Here is a 22,149-nt window from a genome sequence, read left to right as displayed (position 1 = left end):
CTAAATCACTCTGTGGCCCTTTGGTAGCTATTTGGGCAGATTAGGGGTTTTTCAGAAAACATTAAAACAATGGCCCAGAGAAATGGTACTTGGTTCTTGTAAAGAGGGGCAGAATAGGATAGGATAGCAATGATAACTTGGCATTTGTAGGTTGAAAAAAACAAATGTATAGAAAATAATAGGTAATGAAAAATGTTTTCTGGCTTCCTAAGGGAAAAGGAAATATTATCATCAATTGTTACCATAAGCCAATGAAAACCATTATCTCTAATGTCTTTTTCATGTTTTTCCACATGTTACAGAATCACAGAATTTTAGTCCAACTCTTATTCCAAAAGGAATGAATCTTTGTACTCCAACCTATTCCAGAAATAGTCATCTTGCCTTTGCTTGAAGACTTGAAAAAAAGTCCTCCTGAGTCACTCCATTCTACTTTGGGACAACTCTTATTCTCAGGGAGTTTTTCTTGACATCCAGACTCAAGGCACCTCTTTATAATTTTTCTCCATTGCTTTCTTGTTCTGCCTTTACAAGCATGACAGCTCTTAAGATAGTCAAAAACAGCTTGTTGTAGTCATTGTTCCATCATTTCAGTTGTGTCCAACTCTTCATGACCCCATTTGGAACTGTGAAATCTTCTCTTTTCCAGGCTCATGTCCTTAAGCCAGTCTTCTACAGTATGAACTCCAGACCCTTCACCATCTTAGTTGCTTCCTCTGGATATTCTCTGATTGATTAATGTCCTTCTAAACTGTGGCCCCAAAAATGAACCCATGAGTGGTCTGACCAAGGTAGATTATGTAGGGATGATCTCCATCTTGTTCCTTGAAACTAGATTCTTCTTAATGCAGCCCAATTCATTCTTTTGGTTTGTTTATTGTTGCTGCCATATCAGGATGCTGACTTATATTGAGCAATTATGAAGCTTTGTTCCCATCCATTGTTTGGCAAAGTGTCCATTGAAATACCTTTCTTAATTCCTCTTATCCTCAAAACAATTCTTTAAAGACACTTCACAGAAAATAGGATCATTGATTGAGAACTGGGAAGGTCTTGAGAATCATCTCATCTAGCCCCTTCGTTTTACACACAGATGAAGAAACTAAGGCTAGGAGGAGGGACAAGACTTACCTGAGGTCACAGGTGTAGTAATGGCAGAACCTAGACAGGTTCTTCTGATTGAATGGGTTTTTTTTTCCACCATGCTACCATGATTTGTAAACATTTGCTTTTCCTCTTATTCTCATTACAGATGTATCCTCACTATTCCAACCAAGGTGTAGAAGATCTAAATATACTACTTTCCGACAGAGGACTCGGGTCTTTGCCACCTCCTCCTTCAAAAAAAAATGTTGTTGAGGTAAGTGCATGTCACTGTTTGGCAACCTTGCATTGTTTTGCTGTTTGAAGTCTTGTCTAAACTAAGGGAAGTCTACACTTCCTTTATGCTGAGGTTAAAAGTAAGCTAGTAATGCTGTCCTTCAATTCCTAATTGGAAGAGTTCAATGAAAAGAAGATCAGAAATGTGTTTGCCATGTAATCAGGGACTGAGAAGCATATTTATAAATCTACACCTTAATCTTGAAAACAGGCAGAGGTTTGGTTCAGAGAAATTTCAAGTGAACGCCAAGGAAATACCTTTAAAAGGATCTTTGATATGTTTTGCTTTCCTTACTATTCTGCATCACTTCTTAACCTATTGATATAAGGACCAATAGAAGGTAATGTAAGGAAGAAAAATGGGGGAGTTGGGCATTTTAAATTTGGAGAGAAATGTTGACAGTTTTGTCACATTCACACCATTATTATTTATGAATGGGTCAGAACTACAAAGCACTTTCCATTTAGTTTCATTCTTGTTTAATTCTTACCACAACCTTCAAAAGTAGATAGTGTAAACAACAATCAGGATAATAAAGATATAACATATTTAGTGCTTGCTATGTGGCAGAAACTGTACCAAGTACTTCATAATTATTACCACATCTGACCTTAACAACAACCCTGGGTGGAAAGTGTTTTTATTATTTCCATTTTACAAATGAAGAAACTGAGGCAAAAAGAGGTTAACTGACTTGTCGAGGGTCACACAACTATATAGTATCTAAAATCCTTTTTAAATTCGGGTCTTCCTGACTCCAAGCCTGGCTCTTTATCCACTTGACATCATAATTACTTAATAAATGTTTGCTGAATGAAATAGAATGAGAATCCTCATTTTATAGAAAATGAAGTTTAGGCTTAAAGAAGATCATTTCCGTAAAGTCATGTAGCCCATAAGTGAAAGAGCAAAGACCAAGTCAGGTCTTCTTTTTTTCTTTTTTTTTAAAAATCCTTACTGTGTATTGGTTCTAAGACAGAAGAGTGGTAAGGGTGAGGCAATTGGGGGTTAAGTGACTTGCCCAGGGGCACACAACTAGGAAGGTCTGGGCCAGCTTTGAACCTAGGACCTCCTTTCTCTAGGCCTGGCTCCCTCTCTATCCACTTAGCCACCCAGCTGCCCCCAAGTCAGGTCTTCTGATCCTAAATCCAATATCTTTTCTACTCTACAATTTTGTCCCTTGTGGCTATCTGGCATTTCATTCACTGTATTTCTGCATATCTACAGTACAATAATAATGTTCATAACAGTGACCTTTAGACACCCTAGTAGAGCTAAAGTTCAGAAAAGGTGAAGTGGTTCGTCTAAGATCACACAGTTAAGAAGATAAGATCACCCAGGTCTTCTTGCTTCAGTGTTCAGAACTCCTTCCAAAGTAGTGCTTTGGTAAGTTGGTAAATTGGTAATTTGTGTGTGTGTGTGTGTGTGTGTGTGTGTGTGTGTGTGTGTGTGTGTATGTGTGTGTGTGTTGAGGTGCCCATGTGCTGTAACTCTTTGTTTAAAATACTTGACTAGCCAAAATATTTAAAAACAATATTAGAATGAACCTTAGAGATGCAGCATTATATAGTAAAAATGGGAAATGGTCAGTAGCTAGGAGATCTCAGTTCTTGTTCCAGTTTTGGTCATAACTGGGTGGGAGATCTTGAATAAGTTTTATCTCCATGCTTCTCTGTTTCTTCTTCTGCCAGATAAAGGCAGATTGATCTTGAAGGTCCATACCAATTCTAAGATTTTACAGTTTTATATATTTCCTTATTCGACAAATGGGGAAAATGTGATCCAAGCTGGAAAGCAACTTATCCTGAAGTAACTTGACATATAGCTTAATTATTTGGCAAACTCTGGACTTGAAACCACATCTGAGGGACCAGCTGGGTAGCTCAGTGGATTGAGAGTCAGGCCTAGAGACGGGAGGTCCTAGGTTCAAATCTGGCCTCCGACACTTCCCAGCTGTGTGACGCTGGGCAAGTCACTTGACCCCCATTTGCCCATCCTTACCACTCTTCCACCAAGGAGCCAATACACAGAAGTTAAGGGTTTAAAAAAAAAAGCAATCACATCTGATTCCCAAGACAGAGTTATGTTCACTACACTATGTTTCCATCTTACCATTATGAATAAAAAATATTTACTCTTAAGTTTAATTCAATTAAAAGGAAATGCATTCTGAAAACCAGTAGTTGTCCTCAGTGCCATATTGAGAAGTAGTTAAAGAGATGCTGTAGTATCCCCATCACCAAAAATCTCATTGTCTTCCCAGAGGAGCAGAGGCCCCAGATCCCAAGATTTCTGTGCCTCTACTGCCAATCTGTCTATGCCAGATAGCAGGTAGTGGGAAGTACAATTTCTGGATTATATCCCCTCTTTCAGTTTGATCTTTAACATTGGTACAACAAAAAAAAAGTGAATAATAGAAGCAGTTTGATAGAATGGATTATAAGGGGAAAAAGCCAATCACTGGATTGACTCTACTACTACACCAGATATACTTTACTATATAGACTGACTACAAGCATAGGCTTGTTAAGTTAATACCTGATTCTAGTCTCACCATTATCCAGAATTTTAATATGTAAAATAAGGATGAGAAATAGTACTCTTACTCCTGTCTGTTTCACAAGTGGTTATATGAATAACATGAGACAATTGGCAGAAAAATATGTTTGGAAAGGTCAGCATTAAGTAAGTGTTCTTGAAGTCTAAGTGAGGAGGGAGGAAGCAGAATGGATCAGGGACAGGAAGTTACTTTTACCAGAGAAGTCTTCATGGCTTAATGCCTTTTCAGGAAGTTTTATGAATCATTGAAAAGTAATCAGAAGCGTCTCCATTTGCTCTCCAGAACTGTTATAACTGGTTCCCATGAGAGGAAAAAGTATGATTTATATTGCAAAGAAATGTCCCCTGAAATCACTTAAAAAGCCATGAGATTTAGAATTGGAAGCATCCTTAGCCACTAAAAAGTCATCTTTCAAAATGTGAAAACTGAGACATATAGGAAGTATTTAAAAAATTGAATTTCAGTAGCCCTTTAAGGTTTTCACAGCTCTTTTCTCAAAAAAGTCCTGGGCTTGTATTACTATATTTATTTTTGAGAAGAGGGAAGTGAGGATCCAGTAAGAATTTAAGTTACTTACCCATAGTAAAGAGTAGTAAGTTTCTGATACAGCTTTCAAGACTTAGGTCACTCAAACCTCTTAAGTATCCTGTGTCCCTGGAGCCCCTTGTTCCTCCCAGATCCTCCATCTAAGGAGGGTGGACATTCCTTTCCTATTCTGCTGTATTCCTCTGATCTTCATCACTCTCATGTGCTGCCTAGCCTCTGCCCTTCCCTTTTCTCTTTCTTTTTTATGTGACATTTTTCTCACGTGAGAAACAGCATGACTTGGATTATAGAATACGGAAGAAGAGGAATATTAGAAGGAGGAGAAAGTATATTGGAGTCTGATTGTAAAGGGTTGTACATGTCGAATTAGTAATAATTTGGAGCCACTGAAGTGTCTTGAGCAGGGGAGTGACATTTTCAGCCATAAACTTTAGGAAAATAACTGTAGCAGATCTAAGGACAATACATGAAACATGTGTGGGAAACCACTTGAGGCAGTTTGGAGACAGCTGTGTACAAGAAACTAAACTAGGGTGATGGTTGGGTTAGTAGAAAAAAGGGGATAGGTTCAAAAAGTGTTAAAATCACAGGAACTCAATTTTTCTTCTTGTAGTTTATAATGTTTGTGGCAAGTATTTTTTAATTTAATTTAAACAATTTTTTTATATTTCCACATGAGTTTTCCAAAGTTATATAATCCAAATTGTCTCCCTTCCTTTTTCTATCTTCCATCCTGGAACTGGCAAGCAATTCAATCTGGATTATACCTGTGTTATCATGCAAAACATATTTCCACAGTATTCATTATTATAAGTGAATAATATTATAAAACCAAAACCCTAAAACATATACCCAAGTAAACAAGTGATAAATCATCTGCTTCCATCTGCATTCTTACTCCAATAGTTCTTTATCTGGAAGTGGACAGTATTCTTTTTCATAAGTGCCTCAGATTTGTTCTGGATCATTGTATTGTTGTAGCAAATATTTTTTAAGTATACACATGTGCTGTATATGTGCTAACAAAATCTTTTTATAGTTTATTGTATCTGTTTCTTTCTTTAGAATTTTGAGTCTGTAGCCCATATTTCTTTTAAAGAAGTTATTTCAATGCAACTTTTCAGATCATAATGTGATAGAAATTATAATTAGTAAGGGTTCATGGAGAGGCAAATTAAAAATTAATTGGAAATTAAATAATGTAATCCTCCTAAACCAGGAGTCAGCAACCTTTTTGGCCGTGAGAGCCATAAACGCCATATTTTTTAAAATGTAATTTCGTGAAAGCCATACAGTGCTCACAGTGCGCGCTCCTGTAACAGTGAGCGCTCCTGTAACAGTGCCTGAAAAAAACTGACTTTATGGCTCCTACAGAAAGAGCCATATTTGGCCTTCAAAAGAGCCAGATGTGGCTCAAGAGCCATACGTTGCTGACTCCTGTCCTAAACTGATGGGTTAAAGAACAAATCATAGAAACAATTATTGATTTAATTGAGGAGACAACATATCAAAATTTATGGGAGAAAGCCAAAGCATCACTCAGGAGAAAATTTATATCCCTGAGTTTCTATATCAACAAAAAAGAGAAATAGATCAATGAATTGGGGCATACAACTAAAAAACTAAAAAAAAGAACAAATTAAAAATTCTTAGATAAAGACCAAGTTGGAAATCCTAATAATCAAAAGAGAAATTAATAAAATTGAAAGTAAAAAAGCTATTGAACTAATAAATAAGACTAGGATCTGGAGTTTTGGAAAAACAAATAAAATAAAGTATTAGTTAATCTAATTTTAAAGAAAGAAAAGAATCAAATTAATAATATGATGAATGAAAAGGGTGATCTCACCTCTAATGAAAAGGAAATTAAGGCAGTTATTAAGAGTTATTTTGCCCAATTATGTGACAATAAATATGACAACCTAGGTGAAATTGATGAATATTTACAAAAATATAAATTTCCTAACTTAACAAGAGAAGAAAAAGAATTATTAAGTAATCCCATATCAGAAAAAGAGATTGAACGAGCCATCAAGGAACTCTCTAAGAAAAAATCCCTAAGGCCAGATGGATTCACAAATTAATTCTTTCAAACCTTTAGAGCAACTAATCCCAATACTCTACAAACTACTTGACAAAATAAGCAAAGAAGGAGTCTTACCAAATTCTTTTTACAGCACAAATATGATACTGATTCCCAAACCAGGAAGACCAAAAACAGAGAAAGAAAGCTCTAGACCAGTAGTTCTCAAACTTTTTTGGCCTACCGCCCCCTTTCCAGAAAAAATATTACTTAGCACCCCCTGGAAATTAATTTTTTTTAATTTTAGTAGCAATTAATAGGAAAGATGTATGTATTAATGTTTCTACCTTTTTAGTAAAAATAGTAAAGAAAGGTGTAAATTAGAAACATTGAACTTTGAAATTATGAAACTATTTATTGAACTCAGAATAGAATGTAATACAAAAAAAGTTAAAACATTCAAAGTCATCTTAATGAGAAGGATGAACCTGGTGTGCTGCTACCAATTTAGTAATCTTTGGCTCTATTTTCGTCAGCAGTAATCTTAAATCACTGTGATTGATTATTTGCAACTGGTTTATATTTTTTTTGGTAATAAATTGGTTACCTCACTGAATCTACAGTCCAAAATGCACTTGTGGCCATCACCACCCACTGGACCGCTGCAGCACCCACCGGGGGCAGTGGCGCCCACTTTGGGAATCACTGCTATAGACCAATCTCCTTAATGAACTTAGATGCAAAAATCTTAAATAAAATACTATCAAAAAGAGTAACACAAGTTATCATAAGGATTATTCACTAGGACTAGGTAGAATTTATACCAGAAATGCAAGACTGGTATTATTAGGAAATATTAGGAAAACCCTCTGCCTAATTGACCAAATCAACAACAAAACTAATGGAAATCACATAATTATCTCAATAGATGCATTAAAAGCCTTTGACAAAAGGCTTTGACAAAAATACCCACTGCTATTGGAAACACTAGGAAGTATAGGAATAAGCGGGCCTTTATTCAAAATAATAAGCAGTATTTATTTTAAACCATCAGCAAGTATCATCTGCAATGGGGATAAATTAGAAGAATACTCAATAAGATTAGAAGTGAAGCAAGGACACCCATTATCACCACTATTACTTAATATTGTACTAGAAATACTAGCAGTAGCAATTAGAGAAGAAAAAGAAATTGAATGGTTCAAAATAGGCAGTGAGGATCATATTGTATTTGATATGATGGTATACCTATAGAATCCTTGAAAATCAACTAAAAAGATAGTGGAAATAATTAATAAGTTTAACACAGTTGCAGGGTACAAAATAAACCCACATTAATTAAGAAGCATTTCTATATATTTCCAGTAAAACTCAGTAGCAAGAGTTAAAAAGAGAAATTCCATTTAAAATTACCCTAGAATATATAAAATATTTGGGAATCCATTTGCTAAAACAAACTCAGAAATTACATGAACATAACTACAAAATACTTTTCACGAACATAAAACTAGATCTAAACAACTGGGAAAACATTAATTGCTTGTGGGTAGGATGAGCTAATATAATAAAAATGACAATCCTACCTAAATTAATTTACTCATTCAATGCTGTACCTATCAAACTACAAAAAAAAATGTTTTTATAGAATTAGAAAAAATTATAGTAAAGTTCATCTGGAAGAATGAGAGATCAAGAACATCAAGGGAACTCTAATGGAAAAAAATGTGAAGGATGGGGGCCTTGCAGTACCAGACCTTAAACTGTACTCTAAAGCAGCGGTCATCAAAACAATATGGTACTGGCTAAGAGAGAGAAGGGTGGATCAATGGAACAGACTTAGGATAAATGATCTCAGCAAGATAGTGTTCGATAAACCCAAAGATCCCAGTTTTTGGGCCAAGAACTCACTATTTGACAAAAACTGCTGGGAAAATTGGAAAATAGTATGGGAAAAATTAGGTTTAGATCAACATCTTATACCCTATACCAAGATAAATTCAAAATGGGTAAATGTAAAGAGGGAAATCATAAGTAAATTAGGTGAACATAGAATAGTATACCTGTCTGATCTATGGGAAAGGAAAGAATTTAAGACCAAGCAAGAGACAAAGAACATTTTAAGATATAAAATGAATTTCAATTATATTAATTAAAAAAATTTTACAAACAAAACCAATGCAACCAAAATTAGAAGGGAAGCAACAAACTGGGGAACATTTCATTAAAAAAATCTATGACAAAGGTCTAATTTACCAAATTTATAAGGAACCAAGTCAAATGTAAAAAAAATCAAGCCATTCAAAATTGGGAGACTATTTTCACCTTACTCCTTGCCATGTCCATTGAGATCCGGTGACACTTATCTTCTTCCGCTAACTCTCCTAACATGGTCCATCTGCCTGCTCCAGGCATTTCCAGAATCCTGGATTTCTCCCATGCCTAAAACTCTACTTTTTCAATTCTGCTTATTGCTTTCATCAAGTTTAAGTTAAATCTCCTCTTCTCATCAAGTTAAAATCTCCTCTTCTTCAACAAGCCTTTCCTAGTTTTCTTTAATTAGTGGCTTTCTTTTGTCAAATTAGGGCAGCTCAGTGGTGAAGTTCTGGAGTCAGGAAGACCAGAATTTAAATCTGGCGTTAGACAATACCTGTGTGACCCTGGGCAAGTCACTTAACCCTGTTTGCCTCAGTTTCCTCATCTTTAAAATGAGCTGGAGAAGGAAATGGAAAACCACTCCAGCATCTTTGCCAAGAAAACTCCAAATGGGGTCACAAAGAGTCAGACACAACTGAAATGGTTAAAAAATTTCTGCTAACTATCTCAATTTATTCTGTGTAAATATTATTGATACATAATTATTTGCATTTTTTCCTTCCCGTTAGACTTTAAGATTCTTGAGGGTATTTTTTTCTTTTTATGTTTTTTATACTCAATGCTTAGCATGGTGTCTTGCTCACAGTAGGCACTTAATAAATGCTTGTTGACTTGATGCAAGTTAATGAAAATCTTAGATACCTACAAATCTGCCACATGACAAAGATCACTTGGTTTGGAGCAAAGAAACTCCACTTTCAGATCCCATTTCCACCATATATATCCTTTTTGATTTTGGACAAGTTAATTAACTTCTCTGACCTTCAGTTTCCTTACCTATAAAATGAAGGGGATAGAATAGGTGGTCTCTAAGGTCTTTTAAATAGTTGTGAGCTTATCGTTATTCTATTTGATGGGCTTTAACAAAATGATGTACTCCTTGAGTTGAGGATAGTTTTATCTAATTACCAAAACTTATCAAGGCAACTAGGAGGCACAGTGGATAGACTATGGAGTCTGAAGTCAGGAAGATTCATTTTTCCGAGTTCAAATCTAGCCTTGGTCTATTACTAGCAACATGACCCTGGACAATTTACTTAAACCATGTTTGCCTCAATTCTCCATCTGTAAGATGAACTGGAGAAGGAAAAGGCAAACCCCTCTGGTATCTTTCACAAGAAAACTATAGATGGGGGTCACAAAGAGTCTGAAATGACTGAACACTCTCCCCAAAAAGACTATCATTTGTCAAACCTTTGCAAACTTTTTTCTATTCTTTTGTCCCTTAAAGAAAGGGGTCTTCAGTGTTGTCCTATTCTCTTTCTCTTTCTTTCACTATTTGTTGTTCCCCAAACAATTCAAAGTTTTCATTTTCTAGTTTCAAAACATAGTGACTGGCAGTCAAACTATGGGAATTATTTTTCACAAAGGGAAGTAGCCTAAAACAATTTAAAACAGATACCTTTCCACTTTTTCTCCTTTTGGTCTTCATGTGGTTTGATCTTTAACTTTAACCCATGACTGAAGTAACTACTATCTTTTTTAGGAGCTATAGCGAGATTAATTATTTGATAGAAAAAAATCATACATGTTGCATGTGTATGAGATATCTGCTTATATGTCTCAAAAGTCTTTTTTAAGCTTTTGTAACTATAAAACAAACTCTGCGCATGTATACACACATACAATGACTGGTTTGTCCTTCATTCGTTTTTTTAACTTTCCATTTCTGTTAGTTAACAACAAAATGCCTTTTATTAATCATAAATTTAGCCCTACCTAACAATTTTAAAGCACACTAAAGGCTGCAGAATGAACAGGCTCAATCAGTTTAGCTGGTTTTGGAGAAAACCAAGAAAATATGTGAAACAAAGTGTCACCCATTTTTATAATATTTCAAGTTTTGCAAAGTTCTTTGTGCCTAACAATCACATGAAGTAGGTATTATTAAAAACATTATCATGCCCATTTTACCAATGAGGAAATTCTTTCCCAGAGAAATTGTAGAAGATACTCAAAAAGGAAGGTCCTAGGATTGTCAATTCATATGTAATTTGTGAACATGTGATCATGAACCTAATCTAGTTATCCTGCCAGCATCTGTTAGCACTTGAAAAAAAAACTGCATCTTAATTCAGTTAAGTATGAAATAAATATCCTCTATGTGTGTCTGTCTGTCTATCTATCTATCTATCTATCTATCTATCTATCTATCTATCTATCTATATCTTTTTTCCCAATAACTCTTGCCTTCTGTCTTAGAATCAATACTAAGTATCAGTTCCAAGGCAGAAGAGCAGGAAGAGCAAGGCAGTTGGGTTTAAGTGATTTGTCCAGGGTCATATACGTAAGAAGTACCTGAGATCACATCTGAGCTCAAGACCTCCAGTCCCTAGTCCTGACTCCCTATCCACTGAGCCACCTAGTTGCTTCAATGCCCTATATATTATTTTTTCACTATATTTAAAATTTTAATTTAATTTTTCCCTGATTACAGGTAAAATGTTTCCTCTATTTAAAAAAATATTGAGTCTTGAATTCTCTCCTTCCCTCTTTCTCTTCCTACCACCCCCTATAGATATGATAAGGAATCTCACATAGATTTTACATGTGCAATCATGTAAAACAACATTTTTCCATATTAATTCCTTTTTGGCAGGCAACTCAAACAAAAAAATTAAGAAAAAGAAAAAAAGTTTGCCAAGGTCTGAATTCAGACTGCATCAATTCTTTCTCTAGAGGCACATGACATTTTTATCATGAGCCCTTTACAGTAGTTTTAGATCATTGTATTGCTGAGAACAGCAAAGTTATTATTCACAGTTGTTCCTTGTACAGTATTCCTGTCACTATGTACAGTGCTCTTCGAGTTCTGCTTATTTCACTATGCTTCAGTTAGTATAAGACTTCCCAATTTTTTCTGAGCTCCTCCTGCTCATCATTTCATACAGCACAATAACTTTCCATTACAATCATATACTATTACTTATTCAACCACCCCCCAATTGATGTGGATCTTTCTAATTCTTTCTACCGCAAAAATAGCTTTTTTACATGTTTTTGTACATTTTGTGTTTTTATCTTTGGGATACAAAACTAGTAATGGGTCAAATGGTGTGTACTATTTTGTAGTCCTTTCAGCATAGGTCCAAATTGCTCTCCAGAATCAGTTAACAACTCCCTCAACATGCATTCTTATATATTCAAGTCATTTCTCTATGTATGTGAGAAATGAGAACTTTATTAGAGGGACTTTAAAAAAAATTTGCACTATTATGATTATGGTGAATTAATCTCTATACTTTCCTCCCCTTTAGTTTCTGGCCTCCACCCCCAATTACTTATCCCCTTCCCCTCCTACTTTCTTGAAGGATAATATTGATTTTTCTACCAACTGATTGTGTATGTTCCTCACTCATTGAGCCAATTCTGCTTGAGAGTAAGGTTCACATGCTCCTCTCCCTACCTCTCCCGTCTTCCCCTCCACTGTAAAAGCTCTTTCATACCTCTTTTATGTGCAATAATTGACCCCTTCCTATTTTTCCCTTCCCCAATCTGCAAATGCATTCCACTTTCTCCTGCCTTCATTTTATTTTTTTAATATCACCCCATCATATTCAACTTACGCCCTTGTCCTCTATCTGTGTATACTCCTTCGCACTGCCCTAATAATGATAAAGTTCTTAGAAATTATAAGAATTATCCCATGTAGGTATGTCATTGGTTTAACCTCATTGAATATCTTTTGATTTCTCTTCTGTTTACCTTTATATGCTTCTGTTGAATCTTATTTGAGAATCAGATTTTCCATTCAGTTCTGGTCCTTTCATCAGGAATGTTGAAAGTCTTCTATTTCATTGAATACTCATTTTCCCCCCCAAAATTACGTTTACTTTTGCTTGGAAGTTTCAGATTCTTTGTGCAGTTGCCTTCAGAGCTGACTCTGGGGATCAATCTACTTTAAGTTCTTTGAAGGTGGTATGATGTAAGGAGAGGTGTATTTAATACTATCCTGGCCTGTGCTCTGGTCTCTGAATAACTAAAATCATTCTTTTCTTGGAACTTTGGCTGTGGTTCCCTGTTCCTTGTGGCCACAAGCACTTCTGTGTGCCAGTGTTCTTCCTGATTGTGAGAGCTTGCCTCAGGACTACTACCTACATCTGCATACTGGCAATGCAATAAGTCTTGTTCCTGGAGCTAGCCTAGGGAACCTCTTTATCTCCTTCTGAGCAGTTATCCAACCCTTCCTTACTGTCTGTGGCTGAGAGCTCAGGAAGCCCTGCCCAAAGTGTGTTGTCACATCAGGGTCTGCCTTGGCATGCTGTACCCCACTTCCACCTTGGGGCACTAGATATTTTGTGCCAACCCTCTAAGTTGGTTTGGGCTGGAAAATTATTTTACTCCACATTTTTGTGGATTATGCTGCTTCAAAATTCATTTTGAGGCATTATAGCTTTTCAGATGGTAATTTGGTAGAGATCAGGTGGGTCTGTGCACCTTCTCTGCCATCTTGAGCTCCACCCTCAATGTCCTATATATTATTTAAACTGATTGACTGCCCCTTGGCAGAGTCTTTATTATGTTTGTTCCCTCCACACTTAGTCTTATGTTGCTGGAGCTGACTCCAAAGTCTATATATCATGCCACAGTCAGGGACAGCTTTACTATGGTTTAAAAGCCCTTCCAGAAAACTCTGGCTCTGCTTCTTAAGACACAGGCCAGCATAACAGCAATAGCTCTGAGTGCAATAGCTAAGGATACCCACAATCTGAGTGCATCAAGACCAGGAAGAGAAGCAGGAATTAGGCAGTCAGAGGGTGAGAAGGCAAGACAATAGATCCATACCCATGGCATTGTAGAGATTAAAACTGACATGCAAAATATTAAATATTATATTTATAAATGTTTTATTAATAATAAACTAATAAAAGAGACTAACTAAAACGTACTAACCAGCTTGCTCCCAGGAACCAAAAAAAAAAAAGTGGAGGAGTTAGAGCCAACTATAAAACAATAACGTGACCACGCAAATGTGTAGACATAGGAGAGATTAAAGGGAATTTGGGGAAAACTAAGGACTTACGGGGGATGAAGTCCAAGGTTCAAAATCTCCATTTATACAGCATCCAAACTCACCCCTTGACTCCTAAATTCATTGTTCCAGTTCATAACAGAACCTGCTGCTGAATATTGAATGCTAAGGCTATGGGGGGAATTTGGTTCCCTCCTTATCTGAACAGTAGCCAAGAAGAAAGATAATGTGAATAGTGAGGCTGTAAGCTTTATGGAATCTTTTAGTAAGCAGAAAGAATGGCTTCTATTTTTCCTTACCTCTTCTAATACTAACATTAATTCCCTGCATCCTTTGCAATCCTTTGCCAACACTAGATTGTTATAAGGATAGCCAAAAGTATTAAGTAACTGCAAAGGATATCATCATCATTATTATTAGTTATACTGCTATAAAAGTTAATGATTCTTGGACTTAGGTCCCTGGGAGCTAGGAAGAAGTTTCTTGTGAGTGGGTCTTACTTCATTCTTTATGCTTGGAACCCAGCTCCTGGTAGATAGCAGGTAAATAGCAAATATGTGTTGATTGATGGATTGATTAATAATTAGGGAGTAAAGATCAGGTGAATAATAAGATTTATAGCTAGGGGGGGAAATGACTTAATCTCATCCAGTCCAGGCTTCTCAGTTTACAGCTGAGGAAACTAAGACCTAGAAATTTTAAGTGGCTTGTCCAAGGTCATATAGTGTGACAGAGCTGAAATTTGAACCACATTCTTCTGTTTACATTGATTGTATTGCATGCTGGAGGCAGGAAAAGATTAGAAGGCAAGGGTAGAAAATGGGAAAAATAGAAACAAGAGAGAATTCACGAGCTAGGGTCATACTTTGTGAAAATTTTATGTGGCTCCTTTGCATAAGAAGGAGAATAAGGTATTTTCGAAGAAAGACCTAAGTTCTAGCCCTGATAGTGACTATGGGAAACATTATATAAAAAGATCTAGCTTTAGCCAGGCTTGTAAAGGTCCGTAGGCTGCTTCCTATTCTAGGACCAAACTCCAGCTCCCTTTTACCAAAAGACCATGAAGTCTCAAGTTGACAATAGCTTTGGGAACCACTGTGGACAAGACCAAAGTTTCAGTAATTTAACTTTGGGGTAGATGGGAGTAAAGTATGAATAAAGAAAGAAGCAAACAGCAATTGAAATTATGTGTAAATTGATGCATATTTATAGTTTATAGATTGTGTATATTTATAATACTGTCTGATGTAACAAAAAGGATGTTGGATTTGTAGTCAGAAGACTTAGGGTCAAGATCTATCTCTACACCTTGCTCCTCATGTGAGGCTGGTCAAGACAGATAATTAAACACTTTGGGCTTCAGGATCATCATCTGTAAAACTAGAGATTTGGACTAGATGACATCTAAGGTTCCAGTCCTTAGCCTACACTCCTTTGATTCTAGGAGTTATCAGAAACTATTCACCGGGGAAAGTGATTTGGGCAACCTCTTAATTTCCATTTCAGTGTCAGACCACCAAATGATAATAGAGGTTTGTACCATTTCTTTTGTGTCTGAGATCATTAAAAATTTAATATATACCATGTCATTATTATATGGAATTCTTTGGGGAGGAACAGAGCATGAAGTGGCTGATAATAGTGGCTACATCAAGGGATCAGAGCTATAGCCTTGGAAGGGTCATTAAGGTCATCAAGGTCATCATCATTTGACAGATGAGGGAACTGAGGCCTGGAGAAGCTAAGTGACTTGTTTAGTCTCTCACAGCTAGTATATTGTATGTCTGAACTGGGGTTCCTGACTCTAAAGCCACTACTCTATCCATTCTACCAAGCTATTTTTCCATTTTGGGGGAAAAGGGTGAAGATTTTTTTTCCTGGAATAAGGGTGATGTCTATATTTTGATGGTTTGGGGAAATAATCTTTTAGGTTTTGGATAATTTGTAGTTAGTCTTTGTCAGGACAGACTTAGGAGTTATCTGAATCCTATGCTCTCTTTTCCCTTTTCCCCTAATATATTTCTCTGCCAGTGGTTTCAAATTTCAATTTACTTTTCCTCTGGGGTTTTCTAAGGGTTGGTTTCAACATGAGGTAGTTGGTCTTCCTGCCAATGCCCTTTAAACACGTGCCATCAGTTGCCCAACTAGTAATATGAATATGGTGTCATATTACAGAGCCTCTGATAAATTCAACTTTTGGTTTCAAAACATGGATTTTTTTCATTTCAGACTTCTAGATTACATGATGAATTGTGTCCAAGATGAACTTTGTCTTCTTGAAAAGTCTTGGACAAATGCATCTTTAAAAGAGTGATAAACCACTGTTCCTTCCTATGTCTTTTCAGAAGGGACAAGTGTCCGATGATGCTGTGGAAGCCTTAGCCGGCAGTCTAGGAAAGAAGGAAATTGAACCAGAGGAAACAAAACCTGCAGTGGATAAAATAAAGGTAATGAGGATTAAGATCCATCTCCCTCCCTTCCCCTACTCAAAAGTGCCCTTTTATATCACTTATAAAGTATGCCTTAATATTTTCTATTTAAAAACAGTTACCAGCACTATTTAATAATTCCTTGGTTTGGAGCTTACATCAATGGGTCATTCATGTGAGCACTCCTGCCCACAGTACAGTGTACAACCCATCAACCCATGCCACTCTTGTCCAATTGTATACCCTCTTTGGAAGTAGCCCTAAAAAAAGCCCACCATTTTTATTTTGTGAAAGGTTCAAAGTTTAAATGGACAGCATTCTCTTACCTGATTATTCTGGGGAACATTTGGACTATTTTCACTCTTACAGGAGCTTAAAAGAAAAGAAGCAGTAGTTATTAGGTGCCTCCGGACGTGACCTAGTAGCCACTTAGTGGCAGTGCTCTGGCCCTGGTGCTTACCCAGGATATATCTCCAAAGGATATAAATGGTAGCTGTGAGAGGAACAACATGGTGTAGAGGACTGAGTGCTGGACTTGGGATCAGGAAGACCTGAGGTTCAAACTCTATCTCAGACACTTTAGAGTTGTATCATCCCAGGCTGGGCCAGTATTTGGCCCTAGTGATCTTCAGCTTCTTCTTCTTTAAATTGAGTTGGGTTGGATTCCATTGGCTTCTAAGACCTCTCCTAGTGCTAAATCTGTGATGTCATGATCCTATGATTTCAAAATCCTGATCAGAGATAGGTGACAACCTGAAGGTATTCTCATCAAGCTAAATCCCAGGCTCTTGGTTCATGGGAAATGAATATACATACATATCCCAAAAATGCACAAATGATATATACAGTGATAATGACAGGAGGCTTTCCTTCAGGAGAAATCCAAAGAAGAAAAGCGGGAAAAAGTAGGTGAAAAAGAGGAAACAGTGCCTCCCGAATACAGATTAAAAGCAGCAAAGGTAAATGGATTTTTTAGTCTATATCTATATCATATGTTATTCTTATATATAAGGCAGGCAGACACCTAGGTGTAGATCCAGGACTATGAAGATATTGGTGTGGATTATCTATAATCTGCAGAAGACACTGTCACAAATTAAAGCTAAAACAAAGCAAAAAAAAAAAAACAATGACTAAATTAAATGACTTTGTACTTGTTCAAACAATTATTAAATAGCTTGTCCCTGCCTTCATGGACCTGACCAACTTATTATTTAGAGATATAATAACTATTGTAGACAAATAATTGTAACACAAAACAATTTGTAAGTGGAAGGCAGGTAGGTGGCTCAGTGGATAGAAAGCTAGGTCTGGAGTTGGGAGTACCTGGTTCAAATCTGACCTCAGACACTTCCTAACTATGACTGTGGGCCAAGGGGCTTAACCCCTGTTGCCTAGCCTTTCCATGGTCTATGATTTCTAAACCTCCAAATGCTTTTCAAATTTGATTTTATGCCTCTAAGAGAATTTGGGATTATTCTATGTTGTAGCCTTGCTCAGGCTCCAACATTGGAATAAAATCAAACACTCATAGGTCTTTCAACAATTAATAAAAGATTTACTTAGTAGGGGTTAAGAAGATAAATAGATAAATAGACAAATAGATATGTCAAGGTATATGTATATATATATATATATATATAGTATGAATATATATGTGTGTGTATCTTCACACACAAACTGAAGACATTGAGTTGATTCAACTGAGCCCAGCTCTCATGCCTCTGATATGCCCACTGGGGGTCTCCAGTGAAGCATTAAAGATAGACTGAACCTTCTGCCATTTTATACTCAGGCAGCCAGGAAATAATCTCAGTAGTTGACAAGCCTTTCATCCTTTGAGCTAATTGAATCCCAAATATAGCTCCAATGCCTTTCAAGCAAAATTTAAAGGGAGATTAAGAATTGAGAGTACTAAAGGAGAGAGAATTTTTGTAAACTGATTCCTTCCCCACTGTACTATTCTCCAAGTCTCCTGTAATCACTGCTTTCCTTTTAAAGGACCCTATTTCCAAAACCAAATTTCTAATTTCTAATTCTAAAAATTTCTAATGAATTTCCTAAAGGTCCAGTTATGTACACACAAACAAACACACACACACACACACACACACACACACACACACACACACACACACACACACCCCAACTCAATAAACTCCAGTGGCTCCCTTTTGCCTCCAAAACCAAATACAAAATGCTGTTTGGCCATTAAAGCCCTTCAGAATTTAGACCCTTCTACCTTTCAAACTGACTTCTCACCTGATACAATTTTATCCAGTGACACTGGCCTCCTGGATATTCCAACAAAACACTCATCTCTCAGCTACTACCATTTTTTTTCTGACTTTTCCCCCATACTTGAATTTCTCTCCTTTACTCTTCTTTTCCTCTTGACTTCTCTGGATTCCTATAAGTCTAAATTAAAATTCATTTTTCTATAAGAAGCCTTTCCCAATATTTCTTAATCCTACTGCCCTCCCACTCAATTAGTTCCTACTTATCCTATATATATTTGAGCCTATTTATTGGCTTGTTGTCTCATCTTTAAATCATAAACTCCTTGAGCATAAGGACTGTCTTTTGCCTCTTTCTGTATAGCAGCTATTAGCACAGAGCCTGGCACATAATGATGCTTAACTGACTTTCTAAAGGGCACTAATATCAATATGAAATAGAGTGTTTATGAAATTTCATGTTCATGATGAAATGTACAAATGACTCCCTTTCATATTTTACTATAGGGTAAAGATGGAAAACTTCTTGAGAAAAAACAAAGTGAAAAAACTTCAGTAAGTAAATTAATTTGTCTGGGTCATTATGGGATGTGTGGTGATAAGAGGAGTTGGCACAATTTTTGTTTTGTGCTTTGAATTACATCTAAATAATTAGACTACTTTTGAAGCTAGTCACAATGACCTATGTTTGTGTCTGACTCCTGCAGCTTATGAGTGATGATGACATCCTAGATGCTTTGTCAGAGGGGTTTTCATGTTCCAAAGCACCTGTAACCTGTGCAGAGATATCTACAACACAAGTGAGTTTTTCTGCTTCTTTTTTAAATTCCCTTATTTTAGTTGAGAGGTCTTAGACCTTGAATTTGACCTTTAATCTATTCTTCTTGAAATTTTGAGTCAAGGAGAATAATCTTGGACTCAAAAATTTGCCTTTAAGAAAAGAGAAAAAGCAATCTTCCATTTTTAAAAAAATTGTGTACAATAAAACATTGGCCCTGTCTCAGTGATTATCTGTTATTCTAAATCAGGAGTTCTTAACTTTTTTAAAAAATATTTTGTGCATTATGGACAGATGGTAGAATAGAGAAGGAGGTTACCTCACTCTCCAAATTCCCCAACAAATGTTTAAAAATAGTGCACCTACAATCAAATGGGATAGACTTTTCTACTAGCAGCAGTGCAGTGATCCAGGACAATCCAGAGGAACTTATGAGAAAGAACACTATCCAAATCTAGAGAAAGAACTGTGGAAACAGAAATGCAAAAGAAAAACATATGATTGATCATGTGGTTTGATGGGGATGTGATTGGGGATTTTGACTTTAAATGATCACTATATTGCAAATGTGAATAATATGGAAATAGCTTTTGAACAATGATACATGCATAATCCAGAGGAATTGCTTGTCAGCAATGGGAGGGGGCAAAGGAAGAGGGGTGGGAAAAATCATGAATCATGTAACCATGGAAAAATATTCTAAATAAATTTTTGAAAAATAATTTAAAAAATAAAATATAATGCAGACAAAAAATAGTGCCTCTAAGTGAACTTTAAAATGGTAAAATTTCCTAGACTAACAGATAAATAATAGAATATTTATTTTAGAAAAATAAATTGAACAGGAAATTAAATAACTTCCTAAGAATAAAGCATCAGGACCAGATGGATTTAAAAGTGAATTTTACCAAATATTTAAAGATCATCTAATTACAATATTAAATTATTTAGAACAATTGGTAAAGGAGGCCTGCCCAACTTCTTTTATAAAACAAATATGTTGCTGATACTTAAACCAAGAAGATCAAAAACAGAAAACGAAAATTATAAGCCAATTTCATTAGTGAATCTAGATGCAAAAATTATAAATAAAACATTAGCCAGGAGATTACTATATATAAGATATATGACTACTATATATAAGATATATGATATATACTATATAAGATTATAGATTATAACAAAACAGGATGGCTTAATATAAGAAAAATATGAACATAATTGATTACATCAACAAAAAGATAAGGAAAGTTGTGATTATATCAGTAGGTAGAAAAAAAGTCTTGACAAAATATAACACTGATTCTTATTAAAAAACATTTGAAAGCACAGGTGTAAAAGGATTTTTTCCTTAAATTTATATGAAGTATATACTTAAAACAATCAGCAAACACTAAATGTAATAATAATATATAATAATAACTTAGAAACCTTCCTATAAGATCAGGAGTGAAACAAGGATGATACCCATTATCACCAAAGTTATTTGATACTGTACTAGAAATACTAGCAATAGCAATAAGAAAAGAAAAAGAAATTGAAGAAAAGAGAATGAGCAAAGAGGTAATAAAACTCTTTTCACAGATAATATGATATATATATAGAAAATCCTAAAGATTTGACTAAAAAATTAATTGAAACTATCAATAATTTTAGCATGTTAGCAGGATGTAAAAGAAACCCATATAAATAGTCAACATTTCTATATACCATAACGATATCCTGCAAGAAGAGAGAGTAAGAGAACCAATTTAAACTAACATAGATAGAATAAAATGCTAGGACTATAATTTCCAAAACAAGCCAGAAATTATATGAACATAATTATGAAACACTTTTAATACAAATAATGTCAGATTTAAATAATTGGAGAAACATTGTGCATGGGTGGGCAGAGCCAATATAATTAAAATGACAGTCCTACCTAAATTAATCTACTTATTCAATGCCAACCCAATTAAATTACCAAAAAATATTTTATTGACCTAGAGAAAATAATAACAAAATTCATTTGGAAAAACAAAAGGTCAAGAATATTAAAGGAAATAATGGGGAAAAAGTTAAAGAAGGAGGTTTTTTGAACTATACTATAAAGCAATAATTATCAAAACTATCCAGTATTGGCTAAGAAATAGAAAAATAGATCAGTGGACCAGGATAGATATCCAATAAGCAGTTTGCAATAAGAATTCACTATTTGATAAAAATTGTTGGGAAAACTAGAAAGCAGTTTGTCAGAAACTAGATACAGACCAATATCTTACATCATTTACCAAGGTAAGATCAAAATATATGCATTACCTAACTATAAAGGGAGATATTATAAGCAAACTAGAACAGGGAACATAATACCTATCAGGTTTATGGATAGGAAAAGAATTTAATAATAAACAAGAGATAGGAAGCATTGTGAAATCTAAAATGGAGAATTTTGAATACATTAAATTGAAAAATTTTTGTACAAATAAAAACAATGTAGCCAAAATTAGAAGGAAACAACAAATTGGAGGGGAGAATTTTATAGACAGTTTCTCAGATAGAAGTCTCATATCTAATATATAGAGAGACTTTTGTCAAATATATAAGAATATGAGCCATTCCTTAATGATAAATGGTCAAAATATATGAATAAATATCTTTTATAGATAGATGAAGAAATCAAAGCTATTTATAACTATCTGAAAAATGCTCTAAATAATTATTAGAGAAATGCACATCAATACAACTCTGAGTTACCATCTCACACCTGTCAGATTGGCTAAAGGGCAAATGGCAAATGTCTCAGAGAATATGGAAAAATAGGGGCATTGACACATTGCTGGTGGAACTGAACTGATCAACCATTTTGGA

At 35.4% G+C, this 22,149-nt stretch overlaps 1 protein-coding gene across 7 annotated transcripts in view; it reads left to right on the top strand.

Annotated features, from left to right (window-relative positions):
* CAST (calpastatin) overlaps positions 1-22,149 on the top strand; it is a 142,405-nt gene that overhangs the window by 105,652 nt on the left and 14,604 nt on the right. For all 7 annotated transcript variants that reach the window (XM_044662667.1, XM_044662634.1, XM_044662642.1 and 4 more), the window contains 5 exons: positions 1,253-1,360; positions 16,201-16,302; positions 17,160-17,243; positions 19,029-19,076; positions 19,229-19,321. In XM_044662667.1, the coding sequence (XP_044518602.1) occupies positions 1,253-1,360; positions 16,201-16,302; positions 17,160-17,243; positions 19,029-19,076; positions 19,229-19,321 (435 nt within the window). The remainder of the gene's footprint in view (positions 1-1,252; positions 1,361-16,200; positions 16,303-17,159; positions 17,244-19,028; positions 19,077-19,228; positions 19,322-22,149) is intronic.

Source organism: Gracilinanus agilis, chromosome 1 (genome assembly GCF_016433145.1).
Source record: "Gracilinanus agilis isolate LMUSP501 chromosome 1, AgileGrace, whole genome shotgun sequence".
Classification (NCBI taxonomy): domain Eukaryota; kingdom Metazoa; phylum Chordata; class Mammalia; order Didelphimorphia; family Didelphidae; genus Gracilinanus; species Gracilinanus agilis.
The sequence above is the reverse complement of the archived record's forward strand: the minus strand, read 5'-3'. Positions and strand labels throughout refer to the sequence as shown.